This window comes from Centrocercus urophasianus, unplaced genomic scaffold (assembly GCF_019232065.1).
Source record: "Centrocercus urophasianus isolate 14NV4802_14NV808 unplaced genomic scaffold, USGS_Curo_1.0 seq_11, whole genome shotgun sequence".
NCBI lineage: Eukaryota > Metazoa > Chordata > Aves > Galliformes > Phasianidae > Centrocercus > Centrocercus urophasianus.
Genome location: NW_024884253.1, coordinates 68380627 through 68408032, shown reverse-complemented (window position 1 = coordinate 68408032; position 27406 = coordinate 68380627). Strand labels below are relative to the sequence as shown.

Here is a 27406-nt window from a genome sequence, read left to right as displayed (position 1 = left end):
CCAACCCCCCTGCCACAGGCAGGGTTGCCAGCCAGTAGATCAAGTGCTTGATTGGATTGCCCAAGGCCGCATCTAGCTTGGCTTTAAACACCTCCAGGGATGGCCCTAAGCATCGTGATGCTGCAGTACAGGGAAGTCATGTCCAGTTCTGCAGCCTGCTACGTTTTATGTCTCCGGAGAACATGTGCTGATACTGGTATAGTATCTTTCTTTTCTGGCAGCAGTTTGTGTAATGAAACTGTCTCTCTTAGAAGATTAAGTTCACTTCATAATGTGGGGAAAATGTTCAGATTGTAATGAATGTAATTGTGGGATTTTCCTGTAACAGTATACTACTTTGGTTCTTCAGTTAGTTTCTCAAGAGTATATTTTCACAAATTCTCTCTAAAGTGACCAGTGTAGACATATGTAGGGTGATCATTAATTTTAAGTTGAAGTATACAAATTATCTAAGAAGTTATAGTAGTGGGAGTACTGAAATTGGGCAGTAGTATCAAACTTACAATTTTATATGTAGCATGTGGTTGAAGTTCTAGTTTTCTGTTTTAAGAGAAATTAATCCTATGCACGCGTAGGGAGCTTTATTTCTTAAACCATAAAACAAGGGGAAACCTCCTTTAATGATGAGGTTGCTTCTCACTTGTAAAGAAAGAAAAGTTAATTTCTTTGTTTCATAATATAGGAGACAATTACTGCAGTTTCTCTAACTTATATGTCACTTTGTCATGGAAGTTTAACTGCAGAAAAAGCTCAGACCTTCTAAATACTTGCGCTAAAAGCCATGCACAACATAGTATCAATGTTTAAAAAAAATAAAAATAATAAAAAATAGAAGCAAAACTTCAGTGGAGGCTTCAGGAGTTGTGAGATGTACTTGTCTGTATTTGACTGAAATACTGAGAGCTGCAGTTTGTTCTGCCATAATTGTACGTTCTTTATGGTCAGCTGTTAACTGGTTGAGTTCTCACCCCACAAAGCTCCTCAGCTATAGAGGGCTGCCTCCCAGACCTGAGCATAGTAGGCACATCAGTGTCTCTGCCTCGTGTCCTGCCACTTTCCAAACAGAATTTCTCTACCTCTGGAAGCTTTGTTACTGCTTTTAGTATTCTCACTGTTTTGCCAAGGGCTTGTTCTTTAAGCTGTGTGAGAAACAAGAATTATGACAGAAAGCAGTTAAGAAAATTGGGTATGTTATCCAATTTCAGTAAAAGGGCCAGGGAGTTGTCATTAATCCTTATTTTAGTTCTTGTTATGCAGCCCATTATGTGCACATGTGTCACTGTTTCATTTATTTTCCTTTCCTCACAAAGAAGAAACAGGTTTACCTCTTGGCTTCGTGCTCTTCTCAAATTCCTCATCTGTGAACGCTCGTCAGCCCAGAATCTAGCCCTAGAGCTGCCTTTTGATTGGAAGTGGCACTTGTGAAATGAGCCTGCCCTTCTCTTTCACCTTCTGTCAGGAGCCTTAAGATATAACAGCAACACTTCAAGTTATATAGCATTATGAATTGACTGGCACACATCTTTAGTATGCTAGGTAAATGGGCTGTAAATCCTTCTATAGCAGTAAAGTTGCCATTTAACTTTCTATTGTAAGGTATCTTTGCTGATTGAAGAAGCCAGGTGAAATTTCAGGTTTAAGATGATAATATTTCAAAAAGAATAAAGAATAAATCTGAAATAATGCCTTTTCGTATGGTGAGGCCGCTGTTCTGCCAACCATGTTTCAATACTGTACTGTTGAATACCAGATTATAAAGCACAGAAACAGAAAATAGGCAGCAGTTCCTGTTTTTTTCACTAATAACTGGAGCCAATTGGGGGGGATGAAAACCTCTATTACTTGTATATTGTGCTTCAGAAATGTATTTTCACTTGTTATTTCCTTGTCTTTCATGAGGTGGTTCTGCCAGGTGCTGTTTAGCAAGAAATCTATTTTGAATACTTCCTTTCAGCACTTCTGTTTCTAAATTCTTTGCATGCACATAAGCCGTGGGGATCACTCAATATCATGTATGACCAAATTGTTTTCAAAGTCAAAACTTGCAGGGCCGTTAAATGTGATTTTTGGATTTGTCAATTTGTGAAATATAGTGCAAAGCCCACTAGTTCCAGCTCTCTATGGAGACCAGTGAAGAGAAGATGTAGTTAGATGCCGAAGATTGTAATTGCATCAACTGAGTTGAGCCTTTTCCTGGTATTCAGTACAATTTCACTATAAACACTGGTTTGCTTTTATTAAAATGAGGAAGAAGGTGATTGTCTGTTGCAGGGTGTTGAGGAACACCTCCGTAAGTGATTTTTTTCTTCTCTCAAAGTTCCTTAGTAATATGAAAACTTTGAAAGCTTTTTTTAGAGTACTCTCACTTTCCTAAGTATGTTGTTCTTAAAGATCTTCATATTCAGCTTTTTATTCCTTTACCTTCATCCTTTCTTTGCAACATTTTCAGGAAATGAGAGATTTGTATCTCACCCGCATAACAAACAGTTTGTCAGCTTCAGTCACAATATATGTGGGCAATTTCAGCTGAAGCAGGAAAGCCTGCAAGGAATACTTGTTTATGACTTGCTTTCTCCTTAGAATAAGCTTGGAAGAGTAATTGAGTACAGTTGTTCTCTTTTTCAAAGGTTCATACCACATCCACAGCCTATCTCAAATAGACCTTATTGATCATTCCTGATAGTCTGCAACAACACAGTGACTGTTCAAGTAATTCACTGGGTAGAGTCGTTTAGCACGCTGCCTCAGCTCATTAATACTGAGCAAGGTGAGCTACAAAGTAGCTTCTGCCATGTCTTACCCATCGTTTGAGAAAATGTATTGTAATATAATTTGGAGAAAATCACCTTGTTTTGGTTCAGGCATTTGATGTTTTTATTTATGGAATACAGAACAAATGGGTGAGGATTGAAAAAGTCTTTGCAGTAGCTTTGTTTCTGACCAGTATTAACCCTGCATACCATGCAGCAATTGGGCTGTAGGGCTGCAAGCACTGGTCTCTTCTGCAAGGAAGAAGGCAAAAGCAAAAGAAAGCCTTTCATTGAGAATTCAGCTGAGATCACCTGTGCAGGAGCAAAGAGCTAAGGTGTGAAGATAGGAGGTGCATGAGAAGTCATAGTTGTTTGTACCCTCTGTGTCCCAGCAAGGACCAGGAACTGGCTACAGGAGCACCTTTTTGTGTGACCTTAAAGCTGCCTGAGGCCCAGCACATCTGCCATGCATGGCTTGCATTTCAGCATGCCATGCAGCTGCTCTGGTCACAAGCTTTTACTCTGAAGAGTAGTACAAGAGGCTTTGCAACATTATTGTGTTTACTGCTTCCTCGCTGCACACATGGCACCAAACTTTTCAACCCTCACCATGGCTCTGAGGCATTGTGGTGTTGAGAAAAAGGTTTTCCACAGACAGGAGAAAACTCCCTTAGTCAGTGATGAATTAAGATAATCATCATGTACCAAAAGATAGCAGCAAGAATGGCAGGTAAAGGCGATAATTTGTCACACGTTTTTACAAGTGTTTTGTCATTACTGGGTAGAATGGCAAAGCCACATTAAATATTAATTTCTGTGCAATTATGATTCCTGGTGCTCTACATGTACCAGTACAGCTCTATTTATATCAGTTGATTTTCTCTAAATTTTCAGCAGTCCATGGGATTATGTGACTGTAAGTATTTGAGTTTTTTAAAAAAGTTACATCTCTTGTGCACAAAAATATATTGGGTAGACCTAATGCATTTGATACATAAGTATATTGTTCCTGAAATAGTGTAATGAATACACTCTGCAGGCATTGTTCAATTGTGTAATGCTTCCATGACATGTGCAAATCAGAATTGGAGGAATAAAGATCTCAAGTTGTGTCCTTGGACATCACAAGTTGATCATAAAGGATCTTACTGAGGTAGAAGGCCCAAACGTGGTGTGAAGTTGGATTTGACCTGTAAGGCAGATTTTTTCACTTGTTTGCCAAAAAATTATGACAGTGCAAATGAATAAATTCCAAGAGTTAAAATAAGAACCAGATTGTAATGTATTTTTATGGGTAGGTGAAAGGACACTTCTGGCTAGGGTGGTGATTATTTATATGGAGAAAAAAGGAGAACTGAATCACATACAGTGAAATCAACCTAGTGGTTTAATGGCAGAAATGTATTTAAAAAAAAAAAAAATCAAAGTCCTGCAGCATCATCTTTTAAAGGGATTTTTTCTTTAAAAGGCGATTTTCATCTTGTTTCTGTGATGTTGCTGTGCCAGGTCTCTTAAACTCTGGTAACATGTATCTGCTGTAGTAAGTCTTATATCTGAGCAACTTTCTGGTATTAAACAGTCATAGAGTCATAGAATGGCCTGGGTTGAAAAGGACCACAATGTTCATCTAGTTTCAACCCCCCTGCTATGTGCAGGGTCGCCAACCACCAGACCAGGCTGCTCAGAGCCACATCCATCCTGGCCTTGAATGTCTCCAGGGATGTGGCATCCACAGCCTCCTTGGGCAACCTGTTCCAGTGTGTCACCACCCTCTGTGTGGAAAAACTTCCTCCTAATATCTAACCTAAACCTCCCCTGTGTGAACTCAAAACCATTTCCCCTTGTCCTGTTACTATCAACTCATGTAAACAGTTTTTTCCCTTCTTGTTTATATGTCCCTTCAAGTACTGGAAGGCCGTGATAAAGTGATCCCACTACCTTTTCTTTTTGGTGTTTGTTCTACTTCAATTTAAAAAAAAAAAAAAAAAAAGTGCTTCTGATACTCAGTAGTAATAATCAATCAAAACTTTGATTACATTTGATTAAGGTGTTATAGAGGGTATTGGATAAGGCTTCACTGTCCTTTAGGTCTAAAGTTACCTTAAATAAAACTGTAGTGATGTTCTGAAAATGAGAATCTGTGTCTTTCTCAATGTAATTATTGTTGTTGCTTTGAGTCATAACTGATTAAATCATCCAGGAAAATTAATAGTTACAGGTCTAAACAAGGAATTAATTTGCCATGTGCTATCTTTGCATGTCTAGTAGATATTTAATGTTACAATACATATCTGCATAATCACAATAAGTTCTAACTCAAGGTATTTAAAACTGTTATGTGCCATATCATGAAATCTGTAGGCCCCAGAGGTTTTGAAAAAAGACTGTGCTGAAGATTCAAGGACTGGTTTTAGCAAAGGTATTAAGGCTGTGAGTTTTCTAAATCCCTTTATCTATACAAACCAGGACAAAGCACAATACGAAATTTGCAGCATATGTAGATAAAAATAACATATTTAAAATATCATTAAAAATGTATTGCAGAACTTAATTTTTGTTTTTTGAAAGTAAGAGTGGTCTTTGAATTTTCCTCTTTTTAAGATGTTTCATGCCTACGTGGAAGTTCTGTGCATTTCAGGAGAAAGACAAATCACTGTTCTCATGGAATAGTTTGTTCACACCTATCAGTAGGTGTGGCTCTTTATGTAATATCCACCCTGTTGTCCAGGCTTCATTACTGCCTGTTTTGGAGTGGTATGTGAGAAGTGATTGTACCAAACAGATCAGAATCTGAACCTGAAGGTTGCCAGCAGTGGGCTGGCTGCCTGAGGATGCCTGCAGTGGGAGGTCAGAAGTTGTATGGCTGGGATGATGTGCACTGCAGTCGTGCTCTAGGACTTGTTAAGGGATTGAATGCTTATGTTACCTGAATGATTTAGGTTTCCATAGTGGTGGTTCTTGTTGACTTTCCCTTTCATGAAAAGAAAAATTGCAGGGAACTTCAGATCTTTTCCTGTGCAAGTTCTAGTTTCTAATTCTGAAGGTATGTTTTTATTCAATTGGTTTTTATTCCTAACCAAAGGAATACATGCACTGAAGGTTTTCATTATGTCACCTAGCTGTTGTGTAGGAAACTTGGTGGAGTTTGGTTTCTCCATAAATAATCAGGTTGATATGCTGTAAAGAGTGACTGCTTACCTACATGCACACAAAGGGTCAGCTGAGACAACTCTCAGTATTTCACTGATCCTTGCTGACAGTCTGTCTTGTGTTTTCCGACAGTGGGATGGAGTGGGACCTCTCCCAGACTGTGCAGAACCACCCAAAGGAATCCAGATGCTGTGGCACCCTTCAATAGTCAAACCCTACCTCACACTTCTTTCTGAGTGCTCAAATCCAGACACGCTGGAGGGAGCAGCAGGGGCACTGCAGAATTTGGCTGCTGGGAGTTGGAAGGTAAGAATACTGACCTGGTATGCCTTTCTTTTCATTGGAAATTCCTCATGGATGACATCAAATTGGTGCTACAACTGTGTCTAAATTCTCCTTCTATTGGAATACCTCTCTGTTTTCACAGAACTATCTGTAGTAAGGTTTCCAATAGCATTTTAAGTCCTCTGAATTGATAATCGTGGGAAAAGTTGTCATACAGCAGTGAAAATTGTGTTGGTCAAGAATGAAAAATGCATGTTGAAAACCGATATCCAAATGACAAGAAGCAGCATCTTTATGAATCTGTGGACATGCAGCTATGGAAATGAGTCAAAATATCACCAGTGACAGTAAAATGAAACCATTTTGCATTGTCACTGCAGAAACTGGTTTACATTTTGTCTCTTAGGAGAAACTAGACAAGAGCATAGCAAAATATAAACCAAGTAACACCAACACAAGTAATCTTGCCATCTATTAAAAAAAAATAAAAATAAAAATGATTAAAATACATCAGTAATGATTAAATGTGTACAACGGGCAGGGAAAATGCTCAGTCGATATGCTGTATTCCAGCTAAGCCCAGCTTGGAACTGCAGTCAGAAGATCAAGTTTTCCCTTTCCAATTATTTACAGTGTATTGAGGAAAAAAAAATATATTTATTAGATTTTGAGAATATTCCTGGGTTTAGAATAAATCACTAAAATGTGAGAGTTGGTGAGCCTGATTTACTTTTATGGCAATTTCTTCATCCCTTTCCTGGCAATGAAGTGATCTGACTGGGTGAAAGTGCTGACTGTCTAATCCTGTTGAATAAAAGTAATGTATTGATTTTACTTTCTGTTGGAATTTTTCACATTTACTATGAAAACTCACATGTATGGGGGTCTGCAGTTATCAAAGCTAGGTCTCAGAAGGAGTCATTTTTCGTTTTCATCATTCACTCATTCATATGTGCTAGGTATTTAAGTACCAGTTTCAGTAAGAATTAATTTTGAAATACTAGCCCTGAGGCCAGTGAGTGACTTTTTTCCATAAAATTTTATTGACCGTTGAGTTAGCACACTCAGCAGATTCTAAGAGATGTGATTTTTGGTGGTGTTCCACCAAGCTGTTTTATAAGTTTGACTATTGCTTTCAGTGACATAATGGAGCAGGCAACAAAGTCTCTGTGCAGTGATTTTGTCCTACAAAGTGCTATGAAAACTTTGCCTGAAAACCAATATTACTATTTTTTTTTACCATAGACTACACCAGATGATTTCATAATCCTGGCACAGAAACACAGTAAATGTCTTTTATTCATCTGGGGATGGGTGTATCCCTGGTCCAAATGAGGGAGGAATGTATGTATATTTGCCAGGACTAAAAGGAGTGCAAAAATTGAAGCAGTGCCCTCTCCTATTTCTAATAAATCTGTATCTGTCATCCCTTAATTGGCAGATATATACAGGGGACCAGAGACGAAAAAAGAGCTCCACAGAGCTCTTTGGCAAGTGATGTGTTAGAAAAACTGATTTGAACTTTAATACCATCTATGCTGATACCATGGGAAAAGCTCAGTTATTCTCTTTTTGCTCTATTTTTCTAAAGATTTGCCAATACTATTACAAGTAATGTGCAGGCACAAAATGAATATCCTTAATTTCACGTGTCATACCAGCCATTTTTGGGAGGGGAGTAATCCTCTTTGGGGATTACATAAGCATTGATGTTTCCACCTTTTGACCTCTCTTTTCCACTGCTACAGTCTTCTGGATAGAAGATGACTGAAATAAAAGATAGCAGGCTCTTAAAATAAGAGGTTATTCCTAAGGGAGATTTTCATTTTTTGAGTTCTTACAAGAAATTGTAATTGTATAATGAATAGGAAATTATTTTGTTTTAATCTTTCAAGAAGTACTTTATGATAAAGCAAAAAGAGCAACCTACTTTAACAAGAGTAAGCCTTGTTAAAGTAGGTAATGCTTCAGTTAATAATAACAGCAATTCCAGTGCTGTATTTTCTTTTTCTAAGCAGCATTATTACAACACTAGAAGAATACTAGAATACATGAAGTAACTGGTACACCAGGCATGTTTAAATACTTCTGAAGATAGTCTCATCTGTAAAATAATAATAATAATAATGTGTACATATATATATGCATGTTTCATATACTTGTATGACTCTTTTCTGGCTTTTCTGCCCTTCTGGTTCCGCTGGTATAAAACTGACAAAATCTTCAGTAACAAAGAGGTAACACTTTCAATAGGCAGTGCTTAACCAATGCAATTATGAGAGGAAAGTGGGAAGATAAAAAGAAGCCTGGAGTAATTTAAAAAATAAAATAAAATTGCCTAAGGAATTTAGATAAATGTCTGTCACTGGAATGAACAGATGATGTGTGTCTAATTCCCCTAGACTACTTCTTTCAAATTTCAGATGCAAGAGGAAAGCAGCATAGGTTTAAGGATTAATAGCAGGAAAGATAGTTTTTCACTGATACATAGGCATAAAGTTGACAAAGGTACATAATCAATCTTACTTTATAGGACATCTTGAACACTGTTTCACTTACAGGAATTCCTCCTAAAGACAAACACTGGGCAAAAAAAAGTGTGGAAAATAAATGTACTTCTGCACTATTTTTCCTGTGTTAATACAAAACACTTTGGATCAAAGTCTTATTGCCTGAAAGCCTGTGCATATTACCAGTTTGTAGAAAGAAACTTGATATTTTTTAATGATTGATGCAGTATATACTTAGAACCCAAACACTCTGTAATGAATAAAGAAAATAAGCATAAAGAAAATGAATAAAGAAAATATCAACTAACCAGTCCAAATGTAAGTTTGCCAATAAAATGTTTTTGACCTTAGGTATGAGGAAGGGTATTTTCAGTGCAAAACCTTAATTTGGAATGGGAAATATCTATCTTGATTTTTTTACATATATTTTGGTTCTGAAAAATAGATTGATAGTATACAGAAAGAAGGATTCATTTTAGAATAGAGGTTGTGAGTATGGAAGTTCCTTCATCTCACTATTTCACTGGGACTCTACTATGTAGGAAGGACATTGGTGCTGGAATCTGAAGGACACAAACCTGTTTCTTTCATGGAAAACTACATGAATAATTGGATGTTAATAATGGTGGATTTCTGTTGAGGGGACTTGCTGCTTTCCAGAGCATTCTCTCCCATTGATTCACATCCACGTTGTTTTCCCCATACCCTAAACTTCCTGCAGGCAGGAGAAGCAACACCCCAAAAAAAAAAAAAAAAAAAAAAAAAAAGCTATTGGTTTTAGTTTTGCTTTCTTTAATTTCTACTCTTAAATACATTTTTTTCCAAAAATAGACTAATTACACTTCATACATTTTCAGTTATACTTAATAGGTTATATACTTAAGGTTGCTTATGGAAAGGACATAAAGACCAAAGCAAGTGTGTTTCTCATCAAACTTTGTTATAGTTTTCCTTGAGCAAATCAGGTTTGAGGCATGCCTTTGGATGCAGTGAAGACTTTACTTACCTCCACTTTAATTGGGAGCTCTGCTAGCTTGTCAAGTTTCTGGAGAATGCACAAATAGAAATAAGAGGACTGTCTGCTCTGTCCAGAAGAAACTTGTCTGCTCATTAAGAATTGTTTTCAATCTCGTATCATTATTTTAGTACTTTGGATATCAGAAATTATGAGATACCATGTTACAAGACCTGTCTTGTAAAAGAAATCTGTAGTTATTTTTTTGTATATATTGTCTGGCATCGGTTCTTTTCCTGGGATGGTGGGAATAGAAGTGGCAAGTTCTCTTTAATTTTCACCTTGGTCAATAGGCTATCAATACATTAAATCTGCTGAACATTTGGGAAGTTAAAATAGTTTAATACTTAACCTTGGCTTTTTGACATTATGTCCTTTCTGAACAAAGTTCCCCTCACTGAAAGAAGGGAAATATTAAGATATCTGTGTATTTCTGTGTTTGTCTGTTATGTATGTGACAGCTAAATTTAGGCTGTTGTCAATTTGTCTACCAGTCACATTTCTTTTGCTTTGAACATCTCCTGCAATGTTATCTTCTCTGTTGCATGGAGTTAAAAACAACATTGCCACCAGGAGCATAATGTGCTTGGTTTTGCTAAACTCTAAAAAACTCTTTCAGTCATTCATATTACTGCTTTGTTTTAAAATGCCACCATAATTTATATAAGTAATGCTTACCTTTAAAAGCTAGGAAACAAGATCCATAGCGTACCTGTTGGCAACATAAGCTCTTACATTAGAATAGGTAGCACACCTACTCTGAGCCATGGTCAATCCCTGCCATGTGCCCGGCCTTCGTTCTCAGTTGCTTTGCAGGCTTTACAAACTTGCTGTGTCAGCTTTAGTGGTGGGATGGCAGACTCCATTTGCCTGAATGTCTGTTAGTCTCTTGCACTCTGCAAAACCAGGAACAAGTGATGCTCTGTGTAAGTCTTGAAAGAGCGTAAGGCTAAAGCGTTCCTCAGTTGGTTCTTTTCTGCCTCTTTTCCTTCCCCTGTCCTGTTTTACCATACAAAGCAGGGAATAGTGATGTTTTTTGGGCAGACAATGGAATGCACCTGCCTTTGACTACCAGTTGGTACAATATCCGTGTGAATGGGTGTTTCTGGGTCAGTGGTCTAATCCCTTAAGATAGCTAGATGAGATACCAGCCTTCATTCTTTAGGCAAGCAACTACATTTATTTTCTTAATTCCATTCTGAAGAAATCTTAAGTCCCATGGGAGCAATAGCTCTAATAAGTTATTACATAAAGGAACTGAAAACATAAAAGGGACTGATGCAGTCAGAAACTCACTGCTACTACTTCAAAGAGTAAAAAGAAAGATGTTTGGAGTGCCTTGCCTTCCAAACTCTTGCAGATAGTGAATAATTATTGTCTAAAGTAGCAGACATCTAGGTTATCAATCTTTTCTTATCAGGCTGGGCCATATTGTGAGTTCCCTGCCAGGCTTTTCTGATGCAAATAATTAGTCATGTTATTCCTTTAGAGTTTCATCAGGCTGTTTGAGGAGGATGTTTTCTGGATTCCAGTGAAAAGACCTTAGTTTCTTTTCTTCAAAATATTTCTATTATGAATTCTTTTATGGTAGAGTGGAGAACACCACTTGTTGTAATTCATCAGCAAATCCCTGGAGGCACCTTTTGGAAGAATCAGTGCACTAATCTAGCAGACATTCTTAACCTAGATGGAACCCCGCACGTATGAGGCTGCAGCAGTTAGCACAGAGAAACGTGTATTAGCTCTGCAGGGAGGAGGACAGTATTCAAAGGTCTAGATGATACTGAGGAAACATGCTGCTGGGAACAGCTGTATCACAGACATCATGAGCTGATCAGCTTGGTGGTCAGTTTGGTGAATAGGGACACAGTACAGAAATACAAGTACAGTAAGTTACTGTACTATATGAGGTACACCACTTTTGTCTTAAAGCCTTTCATTTATAATGATAGGCTTGGACAGTGTTTCCAGTGCTTAGAAAAGTCGTTATAATGGCTCTTAGATCATTTGAGTACAAATTACATGCTCGTACTGCAGAACCAAGGATGACAGGATGCAATGGGCAGTTCCTTCTGAACTTAAGTTATCCTCTGTTCACAGCATTTTAATATTTTGTTTATTTTGAAGTGTTTATCTACCTCATTTTTCCTTTCTCTTAGAGCTTGACTAAGATCGCAGTGCAGAAGGAAATTAATGGGCTAATACCACCTAGCAAACCTGTCCTCTCTCTAATCTGCTTGGTTCTATTGGTAGTTTAGCCTGCCCTGTCATACTTGCTGCCCTGAATTGGCTTTCCTGTTGTAGTTTCTACCTCCCCTTTACATTTGTTATCTCTACAGAGTCATAGCATCTTAGTGCTGAATTGCATAGCGCTGAATTTGCATTGTACAATGCAAATGCTAGTTGAAAATGAAGTATATGATTGAAATATTCTGGAGATAATCAAGTAACACTGATTTCTGTGGCAGGAAAGTGAATGCATGTAAATATCAAGACTATTCAATTATTAGTATTTCTTGGGTGGTGTTTTGTTTATTTTGCTCATTTCTTATTCTTTGGTGAGCGTTTCTTCATTTTTGGTTTGTCCTCCTATGTTGGTGATCCATTGGAGAATATAGAAAACTATATGCAATGCTTAAAGGAGTTCATTTGTTAAATACTTACTTTTTTTTCTTAATTCATCTGGATCAAACTTATCTTTTTATTCTTTTGTTAAGTTTCAGCCTAATGTAGTTAATCTCTATGGACGTGCAGCTCTAGAAATGGTCTTCTATAATAACAGTGACAAACGTAAAAAATAATTTACCAGATTGTTGTATTTTTCTTCTTAATTACCATGATAAAAATAAATAAAACTACTAATGAAAGTGGACATAGAGATGCTCTAGATGTCTTTAAGGTGCTGTGTAGTAGTTATGCCCTCTGAATTCAATTATCTCTGAATACTATTCCTGCACAGATTGTGGCTCCCATGTTTGATAATTTAGCTGCAACCTGATGCAATAATTATGTTTGCTTATTTGTTTCCTTATTCACTCTGAAGTGCACACTCTTCCCATAGGAGTCATTTCTCTGTACAGATTGAACCATTATTTGACCATTGACGCTGCCACTGATTTGTGGAGTAACAGGATGATTAAGTATATTGGCAGAGTGCCTCATTCACCAGTAGGCAACAAACCCTTTGTCTCTTTTTTTTTTTTTTTTTTATGATTTTTCATCTCTTTCTTTTCTACTTCACTGAGCTCATATTAGCAATTGACCTGCAAAGTGGAAACGCAGGAATGTTTCATAATGGCTTTAGGCAAACAAAAGAATGATGAGTATATGCAGGAGTGAATCAATTTTTCCATTCTCTGAGAGAATAAAATAGCAATTTTGAGGCATCTCAATTTGAGTCTTCCTGAAACAGAGCACAGCATAATTGCTTGCAGAGACTTGTCCTAATTGGCAGTTTTAGGAAAGAGACACAGACAGTTCTTAGCACTTGCAGAATGGAAAGTTCTCGGGAGACTGTTGAAACAATTAATAGGCATTTCTGTCTTTCTGCCTAAGGTGCCTGACTTGAAACCCAGCTGAAATGATAGCAATTCACAAAGAGGAGCCTCTGAACTTCTCCATAGCAGATGGCATTCTCACTGCTCTTTTCCAGTTTCAGAAGAGAGCTGGGGGGAAAAAGGAATGTGCAGGGGAGATGAGAGGTTTCACGCATACTTTTCCCTGTCTCACACATTGTTTTATTTATGTGTGCATATGTCCATCTGTAAAACATTATATCTGGGTTTTTCTCCATGTGAGAACTTTAAAGCTGTATAATTGACTATTATCAAATTAATTGGTACATTACAGATACTGAAGACTTACGTGTCAATTATTCAGAAAGGGGGGTGTGCATTCTCTTTTTTTCATGCTTGGTTTATTTCACTGTTTCTCCTGTATTGTCTTTCGTTCTCTCCTGGGTTAAAAAACACATTTGTTAATGTATTTTGTAACTCAGCTTGCTGCTTTTAGCCTTCTGCAATATATGACAAAAATGCTACAAACAAGAAGTCTGTTGTAATACTGAGTTTTGGAAAACAAGTGCTTGTGTTTTCCCTTGACAGTTAAATGAAAAATGCAAAGGAAAACTGTTCTTGGAGGTTTTATTCTGAAGGGTTTTGTAATACAGTGAATAATCAATAAAATCATTTTGGATACTCTCTGGTATGGAGTATATAAAAAAGAAAAACCACCCACAGACCACTCCTACTGATTCCCTGTATAATCCATATTAAAAGCTCTACATCTGGGATGTACTTTTACTAAGGGTAGCAGCATCTCTCTCTGGTAGCTTGAGTTCTTCAACTGAACAGGCTCACTGTGAACTTGAACTTTCATGCTGGAAATCACCATGTAATCACAGTGGATACGGTGGTGGTCTTTCATGGGAGAGGCGTAGAAAATACAGGAATGGGAGTTTCTGGGTGCACCCAGCTGCAGGTGACAGCACACTTAACTGGGAGGTATATATGTGGTTATTAAAAAAGAAGCTCAAAAAATTACTTAGGCGTTTTCAATGCGTCTTTTAATATCCCATTACAATCAAGTTTCAGGAAAGTATTATTTTTTTTCAGCAGATACTTTCAGTTAAAATCACTGATCTTTATGAATTAGTTGTTTTGTATCCAGTCACCCCGTATGCTGGTTGTACAGAAGGCACCAGAGAAGCAGAGGGTACAATCAGCCAAGAATCCTGCTACTGTTTATCTTTCACCTTAGAGCTATTCTTCACTTCATTGCAGTAAATGGTGGCACATCTACATTTCAGACATATTACATTATTGTGCTCAGTGATGCTGAGCTCCACATCCCATGTACCTGACTAAAAAGCTTATTGCAACCATTATCACTTTGGTCTACAGCAAAGTCCAGCCAGCTAGTTTTTGCTGTGCATCTTTACTACAGAAGAAAGATGATATAGTAATACTCTCTGAATGCTGATTTGTCTTCCTTTTTCCCACTTTCCTCTGAGTCATATAACAAAAAATGAATTTGTGCTCTAAACATTACAGGATAGCAGCCATTCCCTGTTTATTTCTACTGGTGTTACTGTAAAATGTGTTCTGACCTCTTGCTGCTCAGGGCACCTGTCTGTAACAGTATAAACAGATGCTTGCTTTCTAAAGCGAGCACCTCAGCTATGCTAAGTAGAGGTCATATGCATGGTGGCAATAAGTGTGCTTTCCTTTTTCTAATGCTTTATGTCATGGAATTTGTTTTTGCTCTTATTGTTTCTGGAGGATCACTGTTGTGATCTGACTGTTCTTTGAAGTGTGATATAACTGTTTGTTAAGGTGTTGTCAAAAAACAAGGGAACCATGATCTGAAAATGTTTGGGCTTATCATCTTAGTTTCTAAAATATTTGAAATATTTCAAAGTCCTAGGGGTTCCAGAACTTTACCTTCACCTCTCTTTATTTAAATGCCCTATCTTTAGGGCATTTAGAGCTCTTAGAAATAAGAACTCTGTTCGTCATTTCTGCTGTTAAACAAAAAAGAGTATTCATGGAAGAAAATGCTGCTTCACTTCCGGATAAAGACTTGGCTGTGCCAGTGTTGTCATCCAGGTGCCAGGTGGGAGATACCTACAGGCTCCTCTGCTACAACTTGTAGAGAAGCAGTATGTGCGCTGCACAGACCTTCTCCTGCTTGAGTCAGCTGGTATGTGAATTACTGACTCCTGCTAGGGGCCAATACAGGTGCCAAAATCAGATGTATAACAGTCTCATTTTTCTTTCTGAACGAGTTAGCAATCGTAAGAGAAACTTTAAAAGCATTATCATGTTTTTATAATATTTGATTTTACAATTATAACAAAGAAATTCTTAGACTTCTTGAACGTATTTTGTAGTACATATATTATAATATAATTTTGTGGTTTTAGCAGAGAAAAAATGCCATGGAATATTGTATAGCAAATGTTGATGCAAAGCCTAAGTCGGAACTTAGGCTGTAAAATGTAACCAGGTGCGCTAGGATTCAAGTTAATTCATCAATTAACTTCCCTGCCACCATAAAAAAAAATCAGTGCTGATTTCCAAATCAAGTGGTTGCTTAGCATCATAAATGCAATTATTTCCTCTCCTTTGAGTTTATATGTTTCTTTCACTCCTTGCCCTGTAACCTCAGATGCTTTACTGTCTTTAATGGATTTTTCACTTTCTTAACCACGCTCTCCATGTGTCTTTACAGTGGTCAGTGTATATCCGTGCTGCTGTCCGCAAAGAAAAAGGACTGCCAATCCTGGTAGAACTGCTTCGAATAGACAATGACCGGGTGGTATGTGCAGTTGCTACAGCTTTACGAAACATGGCCTTAGATGTCAGAAATAAGGAGTTAATAGGTATGTTCTTTCCCAACTATCTGTATTTTGTATTTGGTTTTCTTCTTGCTTACAGCAGGATAAGCACGATGAAAGATTATTTTCACATTTCTAACATAATTTCTTTAATTCTTTCTTTAATGCTTTATGTTCACATTTTGTGTGACAGCTTAGTACTATATTGCAAGGAACTGTTAAATTAATTAAACGTCATGCAGCATTTTATGATTTGTCATACTGTAATCTCCAGAAGAAAAGTGATAGCTTTGTTCTACTTTAGTGCTTTATTCATAGGCTGACAGTGGCACTTGCGTCTTCCAGATCAAGGATATGACAGAGCAGCCACCTCTGATCCTCAGATTCTCTATTGGAAGTGATATTGGAGATTATGAAGTGTCAAATCATAAACTTAAAAGATGGTCTCAGGAATTTACTGGGCATATTAGTAGGTCCAGCAGCAGAGCTTGGAGATGCATAATTTTCAAATATGTGCAGATAAGGGAGAAAACAGTGTTATCTAAATCATTGTTCGTTCTGAATTCTGATGGTATGGTAAGCAAACTTTTTAGGTTTTCTGTTGTATTTTTTGTTTTATGGTGGTTTTTCAATTTGTTTTGCTTTTTTTTAGCTATAATTCATAAAAATGCTGTGAATCATTTAAACTTTATTTTCATGTTCTGTGTTTGAAAAAATGTCTTTTTTTTTGTTTTAAATTAGTTTAACAATCATGACAAAAATTATTTCTACTTCCTCTGTACCTTCAGTGCACACTGTTCTTCATTTGTGCTAGGTAGTTAATTTGTTATCATTACTGCATACTGTAATACTTTGCCCTTAATTACAGAATTCTACAGATAAATACTTTGATCATAATGCTTTATTATTTGTATTGAGTGCTTCGTAAGAGCAGTGCTTGTTAAAGCAAGGCAATCTCCCCTCACTTCTTGTACAAAATAGTGAGAACTTCACTGACAAAATGTGGTAAAGCAAACAGAGGTAGTGAATGATGAGTAGTATAAACCTGCTGGGGTAACCAGGAACTGAACTCAAGTTGATGCTTTGCATGCAAGACCAACCTGATCATTCAGCTGTTGCTCACATGATAGCTGGCAAAAAAGACATGAAATTCAAGTTTGCTGTATTATGTTCAGTCTTCAGGAAGTTGCTTCAGGATGCTACACGTGTGTTCTTAGTGGGTTTTTTCTGTTGTTTTCTCGGAATCTTAGAGTAGAAACTGCTGCTGAAGCAAGTGTGTCAGGCCATCTGACCTGAATGAATAACTGATTATCTTTTCATTTTATCTCATGTTCCAACCTTCACTTTCAGTCTTCAGCATGTTATAGTCTTTGTAATTCAGCATTTTAGTCCTTCTAATTGAAGGGGTTGGGGGTTGCTCTCGATGATCTCTAGAGGTACCTTCCAACCCCTACAATTCTGTGATTCTGTGAAAGTTTTATTTCCTTCTTAGCTATGCAAATTTTATTAGGAATGTAAGGCTAAGTGTGCAAAAATTAGAGCTGTCTTTTAATGTGGTATGCCATACAAAATGCTTGTCAAATTATGGATAAGATTGCATAGCCTCCAAATTTTAATGTTTTATGTAATTATCAGAGAATGTGTGATATAAACAAAGATGAATTTTGAAAAGGTGGAAAGATTCTGTTGACAATAGATTTATTTATCTGTCAGCTGGTAATGAGCACAGTGTTGCTTAAATTATTTGTGGAATAATTCTGGGAAGTTGTAATTTATAACTCCAAAGCAAGGTACAGACATGCCAATATGATAGGGAAGGTTTGACCATGATTCCTGAACCATTTCAGCTGTGACGTTTACATGCTCATTTCTTTGTCTTATGTCATCAAACATTGAAGAAACAGTAATAATGGTCATTATTTCTCTTGTGAATTTTTTATAGCTAGTAGGTCACATCATACATCTCATTTGCAGAAATTACGAACATCTGCAGTTGTCAAGGATTTCAACTTGTCATAGGTTGTCTATTTTTGTGAATATTAAAATTCAACGTGTTCTGAGAGATCTTCTAAGAGGACTCAAAAGAGGCTTGTTGGTGTTCATTACATGAGTGTCTTTCTAAGTACAGTCAGCATCCTGTTTATCTTGCCTCTTTGAAGTTTCATTTTGTCAGATTCTTCTAATGACAAACTGCCTCATAAATTGGCCTTGTCCCGTTCAGATAACTTTTCTTAAAGGTGAATTGTCCATCTGTATAGGTAGTAAAGATTGCATAAGTAGAACTGCATTTTTTTAAATGCATCTTGGAGATCCATTTTACAGTTTCCTTTTCAGTGATGCTGTTCTCCCATTCCCAGCTGAGAAATTTGTACTGAAATGCACCGTAGAATGAGATATTTCTTTGCTGCTGTTGCCAAGCAGCCCATGAATCAGTGTTGTGGCATCTGGCAAATATAGCAGAAAGCTTGCTAAAATCCAGACCCACCTGTAGCAAACCACAAAGCAAATGAAAAGACTGTCATTTTGAAATGACCAGAAATTTCTTTCTAGACTTTGTCAAATTTGCTGATCTATTTTGGTTTTGTCACAGATCTATTAAGTGTGTTTATATTGATAAAGTTTGGTGCCAAGCCTCTCAAAATTTTTCTGAGCCATCACCATATAACATTTTCTTCAGTGAGTTCTTCCTGGGTTTCGTTTAGGGTGTGCTCCTTGTCCTTAATATCACCTTCATTGTGCCATGTGTAGTCTAGTTGGAGGCTGAGGTAGAGGGGAAATCGATCTTTTTCCTCACTGAAATTAGACTCCACTGAGACAAAGACATAGTAAATTTGGCCTGTTTTGGTTTGTTTGTTTGTTTTTTGTATTGACACTTGGTTATACAGCACTTGATTCTCTATCCTTGGACATAACTGCCCAGTTACGTTCCAGGTGACACTCAAGTTGTGGTCATTTTCTGCTCACTTTTGAGGACCTTTGTCTTTACAAAACAGTACCCCTTCTCTATCATTTCCCAAAAGAACACCATTGGGAAGATCTATCAATGTTGTCTCTTTTCTGGCAGTGCCACAGCTGAGGGATGTGGAGCTGAGCTGTGAGAACAGTTGACAGCTGCTATTGCTTGTTGAGTACTGTTGATACAAAGTGCTGTGCTTCAGGTCTTTCTATCTATCTTGCTCTTATCCTGACAGTGGTTTCTAATGTTATTCTGAGCCATTGGTGGTTCAGAGAAAACACTGCAGCACTGTTTCAAGAGCACCACTCACACATTTTCTGTGGCCGCTTGGGATGTAGTTTTGTAGTTAAACAAAAGATGGTTTTGGAGGTATTTTGGCCACTCATCCTTGAAAAGGTAGGACAGTTGCACTAATGATTTTCATTGACCCATTGGCACATGCATAAGATGCATCCTTATGCAACTCTTTGCTTACAATACGTAGAGAAGCCACTTGTCTGTTCAGGGCTCTAGATTTAAGGCAGAGAGGGGACAAATTAAAGATCTGCAATACTTAAGGCATCCTTTTTGTGGATTTGCTGCAAAAGCGTGATTCAAATAAGTGAAGTTAAAGGTAAAATTTCAAGCTTTCACAAGGTTTTGAAGCAAGCCCTGAAACAGGGTCTTTAAAGGAGGGGTATTTTTGAATACCTATTCTTGCTTCGGGATGTCAGGAATGAATCATTCTCAATTCACTGTTGATCTGCTGGTAACATAGTTTTGAGATAGCATGTCCATTGAATTGTTGCTCAGCTTGTTATAGTCTGCTTAATCTTGCTAGGTGTCTAAATATTAGACTCCCTGACAGAGAGAGAAATACCCAGAAAGTGGTTTATCTAACGTGATAAAGTGGATCTCAAGCTGTACTACTGCCCAGCCACTGCTGAGAGAGAGAAAAAGTTAGGGAATGCATAAATTGACAATGTATGTTTTAGCATCTCATGGGCAACATATATGTATTTGAGTGTTTGAAGTAGCTGGTGTTTGTTTTAAAGTTTTATTGCTAAACGTGAGAGAGTTTGGAATGTCTGTCAGGTATTTACAACTGTAATGAATCATAGGATCATAGAATCACCAAGGTTGGAAAAGACCTCAAGATCATTCAGTCCAACCATCTGCCTACCACCAATATTTTCCCACTAAGTAGAATCAGGATACAGAATTCTGAAAGATGGTAAAACATTGTTAGACTCGTTGCACAATTCAGGTTACAAGGAACCTCAGGAGGTCATCTTGCCCAGCTTAGTACTCAAAGCAGGGTCAGACTTGTTATTTCGAACTGTGATATTGATTCACATTTGGAAAGATTTGCTTTCAGCAGGCAGACAGAAAACATGTCAAAAACAACTGTTTGTATTCTAACAGCAGTATGTTCTGGAGTATAAATAGCGACATGGGTTTCTCCTATCGTAAAACATGGACGCATTTTAATACCATAACTTTGTTTCAGTATCTATAATAAATCCAAGTGCAGATGGTATTTTTTTTTTTTAACTACAAAAACAAAAGCTATAAGAAATTCTGAGTAATAGTAATTTATGTTATTGGGGAACACGGTGATGGATTGGGAGATGATTAAATCAAGTATGCAGTTTTCATCCCACTTAGAGTGTGTAAACACTTTTCTCTCCTTTTTAAATGTGAGCACTTCTGAATTTGTCACAAATAGATCTGCAAAGATCTGAAAGGCACTGCTTTTTTATTGAATTTTTAATCATCTTATAATGTGATTTAGTTACTGAATTGTTAAATTGACAGAAATTCACAATGCGTAAAATGCCAGAAGGCATTATCTCAAATCATATGCATTTGTTCAGAAGAATTTGAAGAAAGAATATATGCTGCAATTTGTTTCAATTTGTATCAATTTTATTGCAGTTTGGTTTCTGTGTTTAGTATATGAGTTATGCAACACACATATTAGAGTAAACACCTGAATTAGAAGAGGTGGTTATCAAGAAGTTGATTTACGAAATAGAATGTAATGCTCATGCTCTTTATTTCTTATCAGTGACAGGAAAGATATTAGTTAAGATGGTGAATATATACCAAGTCCAGACTCCCTGGTTTCTGATGTTGTATATGTAATTTAGCTGAGAATTTAAACTGATAGAAGCTTATTTTGAATGTTCTTCAATTATAGTATGAAAGCTTTGTGTCAAAGCAATTTTGACTTTTCAGGTACCTTCAGCCACTTGTGTATTGCCTTTTGCTCTGGTTTATCTCAGCTGTATTTCTGACAATCAGATCTGTTACATACAGAGGTTAGGAAAGATTTCTTTCACCCTTCATTTCTAATTAAATAACATTCTCAAGTAAAGAGATTTAGGGAGAAAAACAGGGTTAGTAACTAAATTTTCATTTTTAAGATCAAATTTAAGATCAAGTCTTCTTTGCATCTGAGTCACTATGGATTTTGAGGGATTTCTCTCAACCATGAATCATCTAAAAATCTGGCAGTTAAGCTAGTCAGGTAGTCAGGTAGGCTTCTGGTGTAAACAAGAAAATGGCCCCGCTTAGGTGTTCACCCTCATGACCTTTGTCACCTGAAGTATTGGATCTTAGGGTTGAACTAGTCCTGTAGTGAGAACTTGGGTGGGTAGCCAGAGACTTGGTGGTTATTTTTGGGGGGACTAAAGATTAGCAGATAAAATCTTACGAAGTTTTTTTGTTAAGCTGTCTTGCTGCCCTTCAGTTAGTTTTCTAGAATTAGCAAGAGCAATTAGTGAAAAAGCACTACAATTTTCTGTTGCCACTCAAAGCATCAGAAATAACTGAATACAGTCTCAAGTCTACTATAGCAGAGAACACCTCTAACAGAGTGTTCTTTGTAAAGCTGTAGTTAAATAAATGTACAGTGTTTCTTTTCCATATAATAAGATCAAGGTATTTCACAATACTATGACCCAGCTGCAGGCTAGCTTTTCCTCTCTGTGGAATAAACTGTAAAAAAATCCACCTAGAAAATGCCTGCATTTATATTTTAAATGCCAAAGTCTCAAGAGAGTCATCTGCAGTATTGCAGCATGACAGCTTATCTAGATGATAGTGGCAACTTTAATTAAGACATATTATGGGTTTTGTAAGTCTCTGTTCACGTTCAGTATTACTTAAGGTTAAATTCTGAGCACAGGTCTTAAAAATCTTACGGAGATGGCCCAGAGAAGTCCAGACTCATTGCAACTGCCAAAAGCAAAAGAAAAACCAACAGAAATCAAAGAAACAGACAATAGAAATACCTTTTCAGCACATTGATGTGCACTTCATAAGAAAATGCCCTGACCTGTGGATTACATTTTGAGATGATAAACAATTTATTTCTGTTCTTCTGCACAAACTATAAAACAGTTAAATATACAGGACATGCATCTCACTCAAAAGACTGACATTTCAAACAATTCAATATTAATTTTCATCTCTGTTTTGCAATGCTTACACTGAGAACTGCAACCCATTCTTTTAAAATTTACAGTTCTCATCTAAAAAATGCATATAATTCAGTTTAATATTGCATAAAACACACAGCAGTAGACATGCAAATGTCACAAACTGCTAAAGTAATTTTAAAAGCACTTTTCAATCCCTGAGGAATTGTCATAAATCTGCAAAGCAGTTTCAGAATCCCAACTTCTGTAACAGTCATACATTAACAGATAAATGTACCAAAACAGGTGTTTATAGCCCTTTCTGTATCAGCTTTGAATCACGAAACATAATTTTTTTTGTGTAGCATGCAAAATAGCTTTTTCTCCTGAAATATTTGCTATTTTCAAATAATAGCAATTAAATATATGATTTTTTATTTTCTAAAAGCACATTTCTTTGAAGAAGCCAGTACTCCAACGTTTCCTATGATATGTCAATGAAGGAGAGTAGCACATGGCAAGTGAATTTTCATTTGATAGAGGAAACAAATCATTCTTGTATGTGAAGACTTTAGGAATGGGTTTAGGGCACTGTAGTTTTGAAGGAGAGAACCTGGACATCCTTCATAAAGGTGACACTGGGAGAAAACTCAAATGTAGGGGCTTAAAAGATTTGCATGTCTCTGCGGAGGAGGGATAGGCAGACATTGCACAGGCTAACACCAGATTCAAGTACCTGTGCATATGCAACAACAATGTTCGTTATCATCCATTAGCTAAATATTTGCACCATAAAATGTCTTATTTCCCCAGGGTAAAAAATAGGGCAGTGATGAAAGAATCAGAGAGTAGTTTTTTTCAAAGAATGCCTGATGAGGAAGCAGTACAAGTGTCTGGATTCTTATAGCTGGCATTATGTCCAAATTTCAATGTAATTAAACTCAATTTTGTTTTTCTTTCCCGTTCCTGACTGTTAAGACATTACACAGCATTGCCAGTTTTTAACAGTTGCTCTGGTCTATGAGTAAGGTGACTGCATTTCTGTGGTGGGTTGTATGTATTCTGTCCCAAAATATTGGAAGCCCTTGTGTCAGATCAGTCAGACAGCTGTACAGGCAGCTCGTACTAGTTGTTTTCTTTGGATGATATCTCATATGCCAGTTTTTTACATACACAGTAATTGTTCTTCATATGGAGTACTTTGATGTAGGTTTTGTCTCCTTGTGAAAACCTAGGCATAATACCAGTTGTTTATCATTCATGTTTCTTAGGGTTAAAGGCTCTTGTTTCAGGTGTTACCATTAAAACTTTGAGTAGCCTTTTGATTACGTAAAACAGAAAAAATAGCTTATAGTGGCAGTCTTTTCAAATGAATTCTTGCATTTCATCAGAAATATCGCATACCTTTTGGTGTCTGTTGCCCTGGATAGCTGGAAGCACTGTTAGCTTTCTGCCCATTTGGGGGAGTTCTTCTGTTGAATACTGGTTGCATAGGCCTCATATTGAATCAGCTGGTACCTTCACAAGAAACTTAAGAATCCAAATTTGTTGTTTCATGCTGTTAACTGCTGGGATGGAGCAGCAGCAGCTTTGTAATGCACAATGACAAAAGACTAAAAGGGTAACTAGTTCTACTAATCTGATGTAAGTGAGGAAATAATTCGTTTGCACTATTATCATAATTCTATAAGGTAAGACTGTTTCAGATACTTAATATCTCAATGGCTTAATTAAACAAAAATAAAGAAATTTCATTTTCCTCCCATGGAAAGCCCTGATGACCCTTAGAATCAGCTTCAAAATCTCATTGATCTCTCCTTGGCATCTTTATGAAATATCTGAAATCTTGATATTACTTATATTGTCTTACTTTACTTATATTATGTGTTTTTTATTTTCCTTTTACTTTCTCTTGTGGCTGCAGTATGGAAGAGATTGTGCCGATGTTAAAAAGATGCACTGACTACTTTCTAGAGTTAACAAGTTTTCGTATATGTAATATTTAATACTTAATAATAGATCAGACTAAAAAAATTGATCTAAGAAAGCATTTGTGTGCATTACTGTTTAAACCCATGCTTTTTGTGTAGAAATGTAATATGTGTAGTTGAGACATCAGGATAAGAGAGAAGAATGCGGCACTTTACAGCTTTAGATTGGCGGTGGTTGTTTTTTGGTTTTTTTTTTTCGTTTGTTTGTTTTTTGTTAAACAAATCAAGTGATTTCAGATATTCCCTCCAATACTGCAGATAGAAGGCTTTGAACTCATTTAGCACAGAACAATCTCCAAAGAGGTCATTTTGACTATTTTTTTAGTAGAATGCCGAGCTCTGCTCTGTAGAGAGAATTGAAGATAAAATCTACTTCATTGGTGTTTTTTTTATAAACCCTAGTGAATGTGTAAGGAAGTCATCACAAGTGAAATTAAAAATTTAGTTTAAAGGCCTTACCTGCTAAGTAAGTGCTAACGGTCTGGGTTAAATATATTAAGAAATGTCTTAGGATACCAAATAAAATTATTTGTGTAAGCAAATTCTGTTCTATTTATTCAGTTATGTTTCATAAAATTAAGGAAAGTATTATAAAGTACTGTCATTATGTTGGTTGAAAGAATTGTAAACCTACAAGGTAAGTCTGACTCCAGACTTGCAGATTCTCTGCACTATTCTGTTAAGTATTTCCAGACAATAAGAATATATTTCCTTAACATTAAATTCTAGCAAATGTAGTTCTTCTGTGTCATGTGTTCCAGCCCCTTGGCTATCTTTGTGGTGTTCTTCCACCAGATTTGCTTCAGCGTTGTAGTGTTTTTCCTGGTGAGGGAGACCAGAACTGAATGTGTACGCATGATCTACATGGAGGAGTCATAGTTGTGGCTATTCCACCTGATTCAGCCTGGCATGTGGTCAGTCTTTGCTGCCAGGGTGTATTGTGGACTCATGTTCAACTTGTCCACTGGCAGCCCTAGGTTCTGGATTTCTTTTGAAAATCTGCTTTTTAAATAGCTGTTCTCCAACCAGTACTGTTCCATGTGATTATTTCAGCCCAAGTACAGGGCTTTACATTTGGCTTTGTAGAACACTGAGATTCCTGTGTAGTAGTTTATCTGTATAGCAGCCCTGACCTCCAGTGTTTGCGCTATTCCGGTATAGTCTGGTCCTCCAAATATGTTGTGCACAGTCATTCTGAGAATGCCTTCTATTCTATCAGTCACGTTGTTAATGAGGGTGTTGAACAGCATTTCCCCCCATACAAACACCTGTGGGACACTACCAATAACCACCTTCCAATTGGATTTTTCATTTCTGGTCACTACCTCTTGAGGCCAGTAGTTAAGCCAGTTTTCCAACCACGATATCATTCACTTAAGTCTCACCACTTTGTCTGTACGGATGCTATAGTGAGCAGGCTGATGTGTTAGTTACAGCATATGAGGACCAGTGGCAGATCATCTTATTCATATTGTATAATCAAGGCTATAAAAGGATCATTGCCATTAAATACACTTAGACACAGGAGTTGGCTTCCTTTGCATGACATGAAACTACAGTAATAGTTCACAATGTTAAGGTCGTAGTGAAGAACAGTACTTACTAGTTTTGAAAGGGAAATGTGGTGGAATATCTTTGTCTTTCTCTTTGGAATTGGTTATTTTAAAATCAGTCGAAATAAATATAGTTTCCCTAGTTCAATAGTGATGCCTGTTATTAAATTATTCTTAGTAATCGCCTTTAGACTCTGATCTCATATGTAATTAAGTTCTGCAGCAACAACATGAATTTTAAATTGTTGCAAATAGTTGCAAAAATTTGTGGCTATAAAGAAGTGCAATCACACGTCCAAACGCATTTTCTTTCTCTTCTATTTTAATGTTCTTCAACTTCAGCACTGTATATCATCTGCAAAATTAACCCCATATTAAATTGCCATAGAATATCTTTAACTTGTTCCTTATATTCTATATGCATTCATTTATATACATGCTTGCATGTGTTTATATGTAGATTTACCTACACCAAAGAGGAAGGGACAATTTGTTGGGGGGTACACATGGATATAGAAAGGTATTCTGTTCGTTTAAAAAATGTATTATGGCACATAATTGCAGCAGCAATAAAGTCTTGTAACTGTCAGCTTAATCTTCTCATAGAAACTAAAAGGAATTTTTCCATCATTCATGAGAAACAGGATTCATCGCACAGCAACAAAGCAGCATTATTAATGAGGAACGAGAAGGTCTGAATGGTGCTATTTATCATAACAATGTAAAGGTGTACTGTAAATCAGTGACTTGAGAGCAGGGAAAGTGAAAGTACAGCTTGTTATCACTATGTTAATAACATCTGTGTGGATTTTTAAGTGCTTGGTGATGAATTCAGAAGTCAGTATCTATTTTCAGTCATGACATAGGCTTTAAGCAGAGCCTCTATTTTAAAGGATTCTTGGCCAGTTTTGAAAAAGTGGGGTTGGAAGCCACATAAGTCATTTTATTGCTTTGAAAATGTTGTGCTTTCCTCAGTTCTAGTGAGGAAAGCACATATCTTCTCCTATTTAAAAGAAATAAATTCATACTAAACTGTTATATGGAAGAATTCATTTTTAATAGTGTGATTTGTTATCACTCTAAAATTACAGGTTCTCAATTGATTTGGGTTAGCATGTTTAGGGAAATTACAGTTCTCTTATTTGGTTACTCTCCCTGAGGCAGTCCATGGCAGAAGACACCCTGCTCCTAGCCTCCCTCTAGCCTCTTGTTAACATGCCATATCTATGCTCAAGTTACTTACGTGAATCAGTACTACCTGAGTCATTGATGAGAATGAGCTGAGTGAGCAAAAAAACTACTTTTCTTCTATAGACTAACTTTTCTGAAACAGAACAAAGTCAAAAAATTCACACGAGCAGCTGACAGGAGAGGTGGAAAACTCTTGTCTAGGCCCAGTACTGCTTGGTAGGCTCAAAATGGGGTCATAATCTGATACTTTTTTACACTTGCATG

General features: G+C 36.8%; 1 protein-coding gene across 3 annotated transcripts in view; it reads left to right on the top strand.

Annotated features, from left to right (window-relative positions):
- The window catches only part of CTNND2 (catenin delta 2), a 507709-nt gene that overhangs the window by 426559 nt on the left and 53744 nt on the right, over nucleotides 1-27406 (top strand). For all 3 annotated transcript variants that reach the window (XM_042838959.1, XM_042838975.1, XM_042838967.1), the window contains exons 14-15: nucleotides 6033-6206; nucleotides 15942-16092. In XM_042838959.1, the coding sequence (XP_042694893.1) occupies nucleotides 6033-6206; nucleotides 15942-16092 (325 nt within the window). The remainder of the gene's footprint in view (nucleotides 1-6032; nucleotides 6207-15941; nucleotides 16093-27406) is intronic.